The 15,122-nt window shown below is 38.0% G+C and overlaps 1 protein-coding gene and 1 long non-coding RNA gene across 2 annotated transcripts in view; one reads left to right on the forward strand and one right to left on the reverse strand.

The window, feature by feature from the left end:
- Window positions 1-913: 913 nt before the first annotated feature.
- Window positions 914-15,122, forward strand: part of LOC140150325 (uncharacterized) — a 444,264-nt gene continuing 430,055 nt past the window's right edge. Inside the window, exon 1 of the long non-coding RNA XR_011858791.1 lies at window positions 914-958. This is a non-coding gene — a long non-coding RNA (uncharacterized lncRNA). The remainder of the gene's footprint in view (window positions 959-15,122) is intronic.
- The window catches only part of LOC140168337 (aqualysin-1-like), a 42,634-nt gene continuing 36,501 nt past the window's right edge, over window positions 8,990-15,122 (reverse strand). The window contains exons 7-8 of the mRNA XM_072191712.1: window positions 11,402-11,573; window positions 8,990-11,199 (exon numbers count right to left, since the gene is read on the reverse strand). Coding sequence (XP_072047813.1) covers window positions 11,057-11,199; window positions 11,402-11,573 — 315 coding nt within the window. The 3' untranslated portion in view covers window positions 8,990-11,056. The remainder of the gene's footprint in view (window positions 11,200-11,401; window positions 11,574-15,122) is intronic.

The raw sequence follows: 15,122 nt of genomic DNA on the forward strand, positions 1-15,122 counted from the left end.
CTGCATATCAGTGACATCACTTAATTAATATTACTACCGGTAGTGAATTGCAAGCTTCGAAGGTTGAAAGTGCGCCCGCTTTACTACCTGAGAGCAATCCGGTAGTGGCGTTTCACTACGTGTTGGAAAATCCACAAGATCAAATAGAACGGTTAGTGATGATTATTTACTTGTTTTTAAAAACAAACTTCTTAGGCCAGTAATAAACTACGTTCACTGCCGACAACTATAGTTTGAATGATATTTAATATCACACGAGGAAATAAAAACAAACGAATATGGCGCCTCACGTGCTTCACGTCAGGTCAGTGGTCAAAGGTTTTTTTATCGCTAAATCGCTGGCTGGATATCGTATCAAATTCAAGTGATACACTACCGTCGTATTATTGACACCAATTCCTAATTTCGACATTACTATTGCGAAAGGTTATTCCATTATCAAATTAGTAGACTTTCTGTAAAAAACAAATCACTGGTGCCTGATGGGAAATACTAGTGCGCCATCACCGGATTACTCCCTGCTATCCTAGCTGGCGCGCTTTCAAGCTTGATACTCGCATTGAACAGGCAGAGTTCGCAAAACTAACGGCGTCGTTATTTGCCAACCCTAATTAACATGATCGAAATTAATTATTCATAACCGATCGATAACTGGCCTCATTTTCTAACTAGCAAACCAGCGGGATTTGTCATAGGTTTGCGTTGATAATAGAACAACCGTGAAGTTAGTGTCACCCCTTGCAGTTACTCGCCAGTTGCGCTTCAGAGCAAGTCCCAAAAATACTAGTTTAGTAAGATACTCGGCAGTTGCGGAGTAACTACTAAAGAAGTAAGCTACTAAACTAGTAAGTTACGCGGATTTGGTGCACTCAGCGGTTGATGTTTTGAAGTTTGACATTTGTAGATTTTACGTGTGTTTACAAATCGAGGACAAAAAAGTGTTCAATCTCTAGACACAGTTTTTGCAGTGTGCCTTTGGTCAATTAACACAAACTGCAACTGTATTGGAATTGGAATTGAATTGGAATGATTATGAAATTGAACAATTGAATTGGAATCGAATTGAATTAATTCTAAAGCAAGGTGGATTGAATTGGAATTGAATAGCAAGACTTCGGGTGTAGAAAGAATTGAATTTGAATAGAATTGAAATCAATTTTCTGGAGTGAAATAACAATATACCTAACTAACAAGTAAAAAGTCAGTAGCTCTTGGAATTATTTTACACGAGCGAAATGAAAACCACTGAATTAACTGTAGAAACCAATGGTGGGCCTCACCAACCCTCCCCCTCTATGTACATCTTTGACGGCCGGTCATACCCCGGTATCATCTGACTAAAATGAGCACAAAGGATGGATCTACGATTAGCTTAGGTCGTTTGGGCGTAAACGCGTGCGTTTTTTTTATGATGGATAAAAATCTTAGGGGGACAACTACCCCCCTCTTCGTAGACTAAATACTTATTTGGCACTATTTAACATTGCGAGAAGCTTTCGACATGATGTTTTGTGAAAACCAACTCACATAAAATTACTACACATGTTTGCATTTAATGATAAAGTAAGTAATAATAGTATATTATCAATGTTTTTGGGTGTAGACTGGTGAGTTATTATCTTCTTAGATAACCAAATGATGATTTCTCACATTTACAACATTCGTAATGAGGGTGAAATAAAGGCTAAAATTTAGCTATTATGTTTGATGACCATTTTCCGGTTGCTATCAGGGCATTTTTGTACCACATGATGTCAACTATACCTCTGATAATAGTGTAGCTTTGCCCCCTCCAGCCACTACTTGGACTGTTTGCCTACACCATGGAGGGTTGCAGAGGGGTGGGTGTGCTTATGTTTCTGTTTATTTGATTGTGTGTGTTTGTGCCCCTCTCAACACAAAAGTGGACCTGAAATCAATGCGTGTTCTTCAATTTTCAAAGACCCATTTGAGATGCCTTTTCATCATGTTACCCCTCTTATGCAAAATCATGATCAAAATCATTAAGTGGGAAAAAATACCCCTATTTTGTGGTTTTCAATTACTACAATTTCAAACACCCTTTCTAATAACACCTAATACCAAGGAGGTTGTAATAAACACGGAGAGTAATAGATTACGCAACGCGTTGTTCCTTTGCGCCCAATTTATTTGCCGACAGGCTATTCATAAAAGTGGTACCATTGTTTCGAACAAAAGGGTTCCGATATTAAATTGGTAACTGACCCAAGAGCATATTAACGTTTTATCGCGCAGGTGTAGTCCAAGCTAAGCTCAATGATAATTCACATCAACCTTGTTTTGTGATTATACAACATTCTTTTTGTGGTTTCAAGTCCATTTTAATGTGCTTGACAATCTTAGTGTAAAACTTTTGAAATTAGCGTCTCCAATCATCTGTACCTCTCTTGCTTATATTTGCAATCCATCTCTTAAAACATCTTTTTTCCCTTCTGATTGGAAGAAAGCTAAAGTGACGCCTATTTTTTAAAATGATGATAAATATGATGTAAGTAATTACAGGCCCATCTCTGTACTTCCAATTATCTCTAAAATACTTGAAAGGGCTGTTCACAATCAACAATAAATATTTGACTAACAAACACATCTTGCATGTCAATCTGGTTGCAGACAAAATAATTCCAATTCCGCTACTCTTTTAGATGTATCTGATTTTATTCTAAAGAACATGGCAAAATCACTGGAGCCTTATTTCGTGATTTAAAAAAGGCATTTGACACTGTAAACCACAAAATTCTTCTTGCAAAACTTAAAAGCTATGGCATTACTAGCTAAAGTCATATCTACATGGTAAAATTCATGCTGTAAATGTAAACTCAATACTGTCAAACTTTAATGCTATTGACATCGGGGTTCCACAAGGATCAGTCTTAGGACCCCTATTGTTTATTATCTATGTACATACCTTACCTGATTATATAGTAAATTGTAATATTGATGACACAACACTTCTTTTCAGTTCCACAGATCCAAATGACTTGATTTCACAAATGCATTGTAACATGTTAAAAATAGATAATTTATTGTATTTGGGACCAAACATAGTTTAAATAACTTTTGTGATATCTCTCTTACTTACAAAAATAATGTTTTTGAACGAGTAGATGAATTCAAATACCTGGGTGTCATCTTTGATCCACATTTGTCTTGGAATAAAGCAGGGGCGTAGCCAATGGGGAGTCTTGCCCCATCTTTCCCCCTGTGAGAGGCCTTTTATGTATTTTTAGCACATTTTTTACCATTTTCGTCAGTTTGCCCCCTGGAAATTTGCCTTGCCCCCTGAAAATGTCCTGGCTACGCCACTAGAGTAAACATGTTGATTACATTTCTTCGTATTGGAGTAATACGTAGAGTTAAATTTTATTTACCATCAGATGTATTGAAAATATTAGCCCAAGCACTGATATTTCCTCATTTTCTGTAGTCTGTTTGGTCAAACTGCAATGCTGAAAATTGTTATGCTCTCTAAATCCTCCAAAATAAACTTGCTCGTGTGCTCTTATCTGCTGATATCAGAGCCCAAATTATTTGTGATGTTATGAATGTCCTCAACTGGAATAAACTAAGTAAAAGGTGGACAAACCATCTGCTTCTCATGATTTTTAAATGCCTCAAGCATGATGCACCATCATATCTTCATGGTTCATCTTTACTCATGATGTTCACTCTCAGAGAACTCGCAGTCAATCATGCAATACCGACCTTCTTGGAGTATAAATCCTGGGCAGCGTACATTCCTGTATAGAGGCGCTACAATTTGGAACAAGCTTTCATCTGATATCCGTATAAGTTTGCGCACCCCCTGATAAATTTTGTGACTAATTTTGCCTTTTTCTCAAAAAATAACTAAACACTGGTAACAAAAGTTATGTATATTAATAGGGGCAAGGAATCCAATTACTTCACTGAAATGTCAGTGATTCAAGACAAGTGATTCATTATAATACGTCAAGAAATGAGGTACATTCTAGCGGTACCTCTTTTCTTATCATAAATAACGTACCGCTTGTCTTGAGTCACTGAAATTCCAGTGTAGTAACTGGATTCCTTGCCCCTAGATTGCTTTGTAGTTACAATAATATTAATGTAGTTATAAAATCATAATTGTATGATAATGTTAAATTTGCTTCGTATCAGGGTCTCATGGGAGACCAGTAATTGAGTTTTCCCTACTACTACTGCTGCTGCTTCTACCGATGCACTCTGATGAATGGATTGCTGAAGAAGTATTCAACACTTTTCCTGCAAATGATTGCCCACATATATATTAATCTCAGTGCTGAAGTGAGCCGATAATCTGTAAGCGCAGGAAGAGCCTTCCGTGGGTTATTGATGGCAGGAAAAATATATGCATGCTTACAAGGTTTGATCTTGGTATCTCAACCGCAAGGTTATGGAATCTAACAGATCTTCAGATCTGGTGCCTCCCAGTAAAACATGCAGTGTAAATATATGAGAGAGTACACAATCAAAAGAAGACGTGGGTGCCGGAAGGTGCGACCTGCAGGCTGAAAGATACGCCAATGCAGCTGTCAATGGGTACTGGGAGGAGAGATATGCTGTTCAGAGTACACCTGTTGTTGATGACAGATCAGAGTTTAACCCTGTTCAGGAAGCCCTGTTCTTGACGGTGAGGTGTCGGTTTCATCATAGAAAACATTTTGTAACACAATCAACGTAATTTAACGCATTTTTACGCTTCAATTGGCGCATTTCGTTACCCAATCGATGCATTTCAGGACGTAATTGAAGCATTTTGACACAATTGACGAATTGGACGTGCGTGTGGGGGTGTGTGCGTGTGTGTGGTGGATTGACTCATTTCATGACTCATTTCTGCTCAATTCACTGCTCATCGAGTTATTTCACTGGTCATTTGCTCAATTAACTGCTCATTGGAACATTTCACTGCATTTGCTTATTTCACAACTAATTGACTCAATGCACTGCTTATTCAACAAACAGTATCAAGTAATAGATGCTGTTTAGCCGTGATTACCTACAATACAATACAATGCAACTGAAATTTATAAAGCGCCTAAAACCAAACAATTGTACTAAGGCGCTGAAAAACACTTGAACTAAATAAATTTACAGTCCATAGGCAACATTAAACAAATAGCATTTCAAGAGTCTTTTGAAAATGAGAAGAGAGTTTACATTTCTGATGTGTTTTGGCAGCCGGTTCCATTGACGAGGTGCGTAGCATGTAAAAGCACGGTCTGCAAATGTTCTATGGTGAGTTCTAGGTTCGAACAGTAATGGTGCAGAGGAGGAACGTAACGGCCTGCGGTCAGTCTGTATTTGAAGCATGCTAGAAAGCTATTCTGGATAATGTTGGTGGAGAGATTTGTATGTTAGAACCATGATCTTAAAGTCAATTCTTTGCTTAACAGGCAACCAATGCAAGTGGATGAGATCATCAGAGATGGGGTCAGATTTTCTTTTTCTGGTGATCAACCTAGCTGCAGTGCGCTGAATGTTCTGGAGTCTATTGAGGAGATTGTTGTTAATACCTGCTAATAAACTGTTGCAATAATCGAGTCTAGATGTGACTAAGGTGTGAACAACTAATTTGGCAGCGTCCGTGGTTAACATTTTCCTTGCCCTACCAATATTGACAAGTTGGAAATTGGCGGACTTGGTGATATTTGCAACCTATGTTCAGGGGCGTTGCAAGCTGGGGGACAGGGTGGACGAAGTCCATGGGCCCCGAGCACAAAAGCGACAATTAGATAAGGGCTGATAATGGAGAGCAAGGCCAGATTTACCATTGGGCCAGTTGGGCTCGGGTTGTAAATTTGCAAAATTGTAAAATTTTCCTCGTTCCGCATTCAAATACCAAAATGTTGATCTGGGACTAAAATAGTCTGATATTGATTTTTTTTTGGCGTGCTTTGCGCGCAAATGCTCTAGTAACATCGGAACAAAATATGTTAGTCCCTCTATATTATACGTAAACCAAAATTCATACAGCGGCAGTGGGGCAAGTTTGTATTCGCTGACTGACGACGTGACTCGTACGATCGTATTCACCCATTTTCAAATGAAATAGTCATTTTCGCATTGCTAATGAATGATCACGTCAAAGAAATGATAATATAGACAAGAAGATACTCTCGACCCCAGAAAGTGTTATCCTCTGACCTCCCAGTATTAAGCAACATTTACGTGTGGCAAATGCTTTCACATGGTTGACATGGTTGAGGCTATTTTCCGCCATGTTAACGTCGCCGATAACAGCTCGAAGATATCAGCTTATATTTACTTTCAACTTTTAGGATCGTATGCATCAAAAATATCAAAAGGTAAGCTTGAATCCACTAAAGCATATAATGGCACGCTAATTAGAGTGTGATAGTGCAGCAAGGAAATATATAAAGCATTTTGTCATTGTTTATATAACGGTGCACTTTTATGAACCGGACACCAATTTTTTTCAGGAATATCTTGTTTAATTGATAAGAATTTGCAGTGTCTACCCCCTCAATACCCACTAGCGACTGCCTTGCAGGAAACCAAAAGCAAATTTATAATTCTTCATGCCGCCCCTTCTGCCCCGCCCTTTTTCTTTAATAATTATTCTTTACGCCCCTTCTTCTTCCGCCGCCCTTCTTTTTGCCGCCCCTGCATTTACCCCGTGGGGCTCGCGCCCCCAAAGGCCCCCCAAAACGATTAATTTTTTATACAAAAGCAAGATTCAAAAATAAAAGTTTTGTCAAAGCAGTTTAAAAGCATTGTAACCGAGTGCTGCTATATGGTGACATTGTACACGAACTTCCGGGTCGTTTATCTATTTCCGCGTACTCCTTCAAGATATGCCTCGGCTATGGGTGTGGGACGTGGAGAGTTTGAATTCGCTACCGCTGGCCTCAATACTTAGTTTGTAACATCAACCGAGAGTATTCACGAAGGTCTATTTCCAATTAGATTTAATCATGTCGTGGAATATCTTTATTACAGGATCTGTCAAAATAGCACAATAAAATAACTTCAAACTTTCATGATGCAGTCAGTTGCTATAGGTAGGCACATTGTAACCACTCTGTTTGCTATCCGTGAAAAACGGGCACTTGTCTTTAAAAGGGCATATCTTCAAAAGTTGTGAGCCGATTGAAATAATTGTTTTGGTTTATTAAAGCTAACAATTAAAGGTTTCTTCACATACCAAAATATTTTCAGAAATAGGCGAAAAAGAGGGCGCAATGGGGGCCTCTTTTTTGGGACACCCTGTATTCTTGGCCATGGGCGCCACAATCCCTAGCTACATCACTGCAGCTAGTGACAAATCTTCAAATGTAAAGACATTGGAGAAGATAAAATCATTTTTTATTATCACGAAGTGCATTAAAACATGAAATAAATTTGATCTGAAACACTATTTTGTAAGTTATTCGGTAGGTCTATGGGTTTCAATAAAGTGATTAGCTCTGTACCATGCACACCCTTGGTCAGGGGCACCCGATCTACTTTCGGCCCCGGGCACCCTGACCCAAAGTTACGCCACAGATACTTTGGCCGTCAATTTAGCAGTTATGAGGCCGAAAGTAAGTTTCCATAATTCCAGGGTTAAGACCACCCTTCAGGCTGTATTAAGTGGCATACATGTGTACATTTTCTGGCATTCAACCCTCGATATGTAGTGTATTGATTTTTATGCTAATTCTGGTACGTAATCAAGTACTCAGGTATCATATACATGTGTGGTTTGAAAGACAAAGGTATATTCTATATGTGATAATAAAGAAATGCTATCAAAATAATACAGATATGGGGTCAACTTTCATTACATACTGACCACCCTCGTATCGGGGACAAAGTACATGTATTTTCAAACCATTTTCTCGACTTATGCCGAGTAATGCACCTTCTACCAATATTGGGCTATTTAAAATCCACACTACCCCTGTGGAAGATTTTATTTTCCATAGGGGTGTATATGTTTTAAGTGGAATGAACACGTTAGGTATATCCATTTGAATTTAATACACCCTCTGAGAAAGATTCAACCAGAATCATAATAGAGTTGGCTAATGTGCTAATTCCATTTGGAATAAGCCCATTCGCCATTCTAACTTCCGGTTTTTGAGAGCAGTTTTGGGACACTTTGACCTCTGACATATCGGGGAAATTGCTGTAATTATTATTGATTAATTTATTATTGTCATGACGTTATCATTAAAAATATCTAAATAACTAATTTATTCAATTATGTTTTGTTTTGGGGTTTGTTTCATTCGTGTAAAACATTTTAGATTATATTTTTGTACGCACAAAAACCAATTTTTCTGAATTTCCCTAATAGGTCATAAGGCAAAGTGTCCCAAAACTGTCCCAAAATGCATTGCAATGTATCATGTGCATGGTGGCATGGTGTACTGAAATTTATAGTATTCTGTTTGGAAGGTAAGTAACTATTTTCAACTATTTTTGGTCGTTCGCAGCATCCTGCGAATGGTAGTGAGCTTTGGCAAAAATTGCATTGATTATTTCATTGCGAGCATGTAGAAAGATTTTTGTAGGTCCTGTGGTTCTTGAGAGGGCTGAAACAACATCACTTTTGTAAAAATCAACAACAATATATTGAGCAAGTTTTCAAAGCATATGATTTGTAAGCTGAACTTTTGAAAAACATCAAGGTGTTATTTTTCAATAAATATATTGATTTAGACAATGAAAATCGATCTTTTTGGCTGCCTCGACCAACAATATTTCAGTGAACCCTAATTAAGAACATGATTTCACGGCGCTTCGACCATTGTACTATCGCTCTGTGTTCATTGGTAATCATTTTATGTGTTTATGTGGGTGTTGAAAATACTTTGCATAAGTTTGTGAAAGTCATCAAAACAACAACAACAACAACAACAACAACAACAACAACTACAACAACGCACAAGCACATAAATTATGACCAGATCTACTGGCCAAGATTTTAATAATCATTTAGAAGAATTGTATTCACCCATAGAGAGAATTTATGGGCGAACTTCGCTATTCCGAAGATTCGCTATTCCGAAGGTTCACTTTCTTTACCTTTTACGGGGCCCCTGAGGTCCCTTTTCTTTGCTTTTACTGCCCCATAGTAAGGTATGTTTTCTTCACTTTTTACAGGCCCCTAGGACCCCGGGCCCCGGGGTAACGCACCCGGTTACCCCCCTTTGTCGGCGGCACTGGATGTAGGCCTATAATGGTAAAATTATGTTGAATTTTCAGTTTGACTGATTGGCAATACTTGATGACCATGCATGATGACGGTGAGGTGACTACCTTATATGCAAATTGTATGATCATGCTCAGTGGCTCATTTTCTATTGTTCTTCACGTGCAAAACATTGCAGACTCCACAGTTACAAACCTCAAACTGTACTCTACTTTTACAAGTAATTAGAGGAACTCAAGATAAAAAAACCAAAAAAAAGCACATGACACATTGGTAAAGCGGAATTGGTATTCGGAATAGAGAACCTTTTTTCATATTCGGAGTAGAGAACCCTTCTATTTTCGGAATAGAGAACCTGTTTGTGTTTTGGGCATTTTCGGAATAGAGAACCTTCGTAATAGAGAACCGTTTTTTCGGAATAGCGAACCTTTAATTACATTCGGAATAGCGAATGGTAAAATTACACGGAAAAGCGAACCTTCGGAATAGCAAACCTTCGGAATGGCGGACCTTCGGAATAGCGAGAGGACCCCGAATTTATTACTATGAGTTACATTTACACTACAATGATGTTTTTTAATTGATTAAAACGTTTCATCTGTAATGAATGGCCGTAATGATCTTTTCCACATGCGCAGTTGCTTAGCTGATAGATATCGCCTGTAAACTAAATGGTTCCAATGGTTCCAGAGTTCTTTCACGCAACACAGCGACTACGCCTGGTAAATAATTATATAATTATATTGTACAAGCAGGGAACCTAAATCAATATACGTGTATCTGCTATATGTAAGCCGATACACGTACGTGTATTGATTTTCAGACGATGAGATCTTTAGATACCGGGGTAGAAAATGATGAATATCTCCCGTCACTTTGTAAGGCTTGCACTTGAATATATGTGTTGAAAGAACATGATAATCTTAAGTGAGCGTATTGAACTTCAACCGTGCGTTTTGAATCAAAAACTGACAAAAATTCAGATTTTATATATGCAGGACAAACAAAAATGACAGCTGCCATCATTCGTAAACACTCGGTTTACGGAACATAACATAGTACTGGCACAGTGTAGACCACTGGTGGAGGCAGTCTAAAGCAGATGACGTACCAGGTTCACTGACCTCTACAGAGATTAATTGTCAATAGCCTTAGTCAGAGGTCCATAGTCTCAAAACTATTATACAGGTCGGAACAAAATGGCCATGCGTGGCTGTTGAAGAACTAGTGGATATGATCTACCACCATGGCGATTTCTGCCATGAAGATATCGGGGCGATGACACTGTGCGCAAGTGACGCCATTTTGCTATTTAATCTGCGGAAGAAAGCGCATATGTAAGGTATTTGGTGTCATACCAACCCGGGCATACCAAAGGTAACTATTTGGTCATAGTTAACGTCCAGACATTTTCTCCGTTATGGAATACAAGGGTTAAAGGGCCATTTCGTGATCCACAGCCTCATCCCCCACTTTTCTAAAATAAGATCGAGATTTTTATACCATCAGAAACCTCTGGCTACATAATGTATTGCTAACTTTGTGTGCAAGATATTTCTTGCATATTTATTCGCTTGACCACAATAGCGTCAAATGTGTATAGGCCTATATGTTTTGTTAACCGAAGGAAATTACAATACAGTGGCCTATGGAGCTATGTGATACACAAAATCATGCACAACTCACAAACGCAAAATCGAAATCAACTGAAATTTTTGGAATAAGGGTTTTGTTTCGTGGATATCTACTGAAACATACCATAAAAAGAGGTTGTTAGAATCACAAAATATATTCCTTTAAGATAATGATTAATATCGTCATTGTATTAAAGTTCTTTGATAAGGATTGATTCTATCAGAGCTGCATAACACTTTAGTAACTCTGGTACAACAAAATGTTTGGTGAGCCTGATCCGATGTTATATAGTTTGTTATAAGCTGAGTTGTAAATGAGAACTGAGGCAATATCCGCGGGGGTATAACCAGGAGCGTACTCAAGAAGCTTAGCACAAGCACCTGAAAATAATAAGAATGTTAGGATGTTAGGATGGTATTATTTGTGGAATTATCTAAAAGACTAAATATGGTACAACCGTACCCAATGATCTTGTTAACTTTGTGCTAAAATCACCACAATAGCAGAACAACAACAACATCATCATCATTAACAATATAAACAAATTAATTGCCATCGCTGAAATAATGGCGTTTTACTGACCTGATACATGAGGGCATGCCATCGAGGTACCACTAATAGTAGCCGAATCAGAGTCAGAACGATACCAAGCGCTAGTGATATCTGTACCAGGAGCAAAGAGATCCAAACATGAACCATAGTTGGAGAAAGTTGAACGCACGTCGTAGCTGTCGGTAGCCCCGACGGTAATAGCCTGGTAGAATGAAAAAAAAAATCATTTAAACAAATCGTATGTATATTAATGTCCATGAATAAATTCATCAGGTCTGTAAATTATCCATGACATAAAGAATTTCATCTGATCAAGACCAGTCAAAACTTGCATAAGAACTTTGACACAGGAGTTGATGCTGCTCCAACTTCTAGAGTTGCCAGTTCAATATCACACAGCACTTCAAAACAGCAACACTGCTGATGAAGTCAACCGATGGTTGATGAAACATCCAGAAAAGTTTTGACTGGTCTTGATCAGATGAAATTCTTTATGTCATGTATATTAATGTCCCGGTATAGCATACATTTCTACATACTAACAAAGTATGATATTTTGCATAACTTTTATTTTGTATAAAGAAACACCGCGCAATATGTGTTCCAAGGGTGCATACTACCAAATTACTGTCCCTCATCATTTATAGACCTGATAACAGAAACATACAGTCATGCAGCGTACAGTGTGAAACTTGTGTTTGAACAACATCACTATATAGTTTATGCAGGACACACCCCATGTAGCCTACGCCTATTGGTCTAGTACGGAGAAGCTGGAGGTCACTCTGTATATTTATCTTCTTAGATAAGGCGTACGTACCTGACCAGCATGCAGATCCCTCGTTGTAGGAATTTAGAAAACCGCAGGTCATTTGGCCGTGTACCGGTATGTGTTGTTCGGTATCGGCCGCTTTAGGGGCAGAATGGATGTATATACGGTCACTGTTCTAATATTCTCAACTTTGGATTCAAAGAATAATTATATGTAGGGGCCTAATACTTTAGGATTGTGGAGACAGATACAGATAATGCTAATTCATTTGTTACATACCTATCCGCTATATTTTCCTTTTAAAATATAAAGTTACCAAACATTGTGATATGATATGCACCATTATTCACAAACTACACGGGGTTTCCCAGCAAAATGTGTACTTTTTCATAGTGACCGTAAAGTATGCATATGCAAACCTACATATTTTGCCGAAGTATGTACTTTTGCATTATACAAAACCACATACTTTTGGAAAAGCATGTAATTTTGCATATGCAAAATATCATATTTTGCAAAAGTATGTAGCTTTGCACGCAGCACCGGGATTAATGTGTATAGTGATGGTAAACAATAGAGCGACCCTATGACCAAAAACGAAAATTTTGTACAGCCTGCAGATGATCCAAAGGCATGATATTAATCGGGTTCAAATGCATGTTCGTGCATTAAAATATTAAGGACCGGCTTGTATTGACCATGGAAGTACTAGTACTTCCATGTATTGACTGAACCCATCAAAATCTGTGAGCGCATAAAAGGTGACTGCTTGACCACATAGGTTATCAAAATCTGGATTACAAATGGGGACCGCTTGACCGAGCTTGACCGCATATCAAAATGTGGACTATAAACAGTAGACTTCGGTTGTATATATAAATGCGCATTTATAAATGCGCACGTGACCAGATGGCCAGCGCCATATTTGCATTACATCACTGTCAATCACTGAAATGGCGACCATTGAAGGAGTGGCTAAAGTTGTGACCTTGTTTCGTGGCTAGCACTGGCAAGGAACATTGGCTGGAGGTTCGATGCTATAAATTTGCAAGGATAAATCATGGATATCGAAGGATCATGATGATTGCACAGCACCCCCCAATGTACAAACATAACTAATGTTTATTTATTTATTTATTTATTTAGTTATTTATTTATTTATTTATTTATTTATTTATTTATTTATTTATTTTATTTATTTATTTATTATTTATTTATTTATTTAATTATTTATATTTGTACTTAGGCGACGAAAAACGAACAATTTTGAACAAATTGGGAAACAAATTTTTCCTGTACAAATGAATGCCGACGCCAAATTTCGGAAATTTCAGGATAATTTTTTTTGTATTTTCTCACATTGAAATTTATTTACGGATTTTTGTGATTTTTTGGGTTATTTAAAAAAAATTTTAAAAAAATACCAATCGACCGACCGACCCTACTTGAAAGGTCCGTCCGCCCGTAGAACAAGGTTTCTTTTTTCTCGCCTTACTTATAATTTTATAAATATTATTTGCTCCCCCCTCCCCAAAACCACCCTCCCCTTTTACACTCATAAATTAATTGTTTTTGCTAACTTTCCCTTCCGTGTAAAGTAAAACTTTATAAGCCGGTTGAATCAAACTGAACAAAATTGACGTATACAATTACAATATAATACCATGACAATAATGTGTATGACGAGATCTAACTTACTAGCTGAATAAACCTCAAACCATGCATCACATACGTGATTGTACGTCAAATTGTCATATAACGTATGAGCGTGATGTATAGTATGCGAGTCTTCCTCAACATCTTCCAGCCGGGATGATTAGATCATGTACAGTCATCTACGTGTTTATACTCTAAATTGTACGTCAACATGGTCAAAGGGTGTACAGATCACCGATTTAGCATGGGGACACAAAAGGTGCTTAAAAACACATTTTGAATTAGTTTTTTTTCAATTTTTTATATGAGCATCTGTGATGTGAGCGAGCGAATGAGTAAGTTAGGGTTGAGGAGGTCGGGCGGGGACATCTAGCCTATTAGTTCGAGAGGGTCATTATTCCGAAAAGGGCTTAAGTTATAGTTTCGTCAATTGACGTTAAAATTAGAGTTAAAATTAGGGTCAGGGTTATTGTTCAGTGGCGGCACTACGGGGGTGGGGGATATTTATCGTGACTCCCAAATAAATAAATCCATGACCCATTCCTAACGAAAAAATGACAGCCCCCTAAGTTCCCTATCATCACGTGCAAAAATTATCAAATAACATCATCGGCAGCTACTCAGTTCTGACCTTAATGCCAGTAAGAATCACATTTCGTCATCAATATGGCCAATTGCCACGCCCATTTAGCACGGAAATAATGAAATATAAGTTTTTAAATCAGCTATATCTAGCTTTTCCGTCATGAATTTTTTTTTTTTCCGTGATGGAAAATCCAAATAAAGAGTTTATGTTTCGGGTCAAATTATTTTGCCCTTTGCAATCAATGCCACTATTTTGCAAAAACAATTTTCCTTGTAACCTGTCATTTTCGCCTATACTTTTGAGTGTGGAATTTGTGCACATCCGGGTACCTTACATCGTTGAACAAGGTATGGCGACTTGTAGATGTCACGTGCGCATTTATATATGCGCATTTATATATATACCCGAAGTCCACTGATAAAAGGGGGCTACTTGACTGCATAGATGAATCCAATTCACGCATTCCTACACCTCCTGGTAGCCATAGCTGGGTCCCCGTCGGCTCCATTTCACCTAAAATGTGAAATGATGCGGCCTTGGAGGGAATTTTAAATATGGAATATGCCTACAACAGGGGACTACGTGATCACTTACGTTAGGGGCTATGCAATAATTATGAGCCCTGGAGGAGAGTAAAATGGGGGGGGTAATAATCAAAATCTGGACCTTAAAAGGGAACTACTTGACCGTACAGAGTATCAAAATCGCAATATCCCCTGATATCCCCTGAAAGTCCA

The sequence above is a fragment of the Amphiura filiformis genome, chromosome 1, assembly GCF_039555335.1.
Source record: "Amphiura filiformis chromosome 1, Afil_fr2py, whole genome shotgun sequence".
Taxonomy (NCBI): domain Eukaryota; kingdom Metazoa; phylum Echinodermata; class Ophiuroidea; order Amphilepidida; family Amphiuridae; genus Amphiura; species Amphiura filiformis.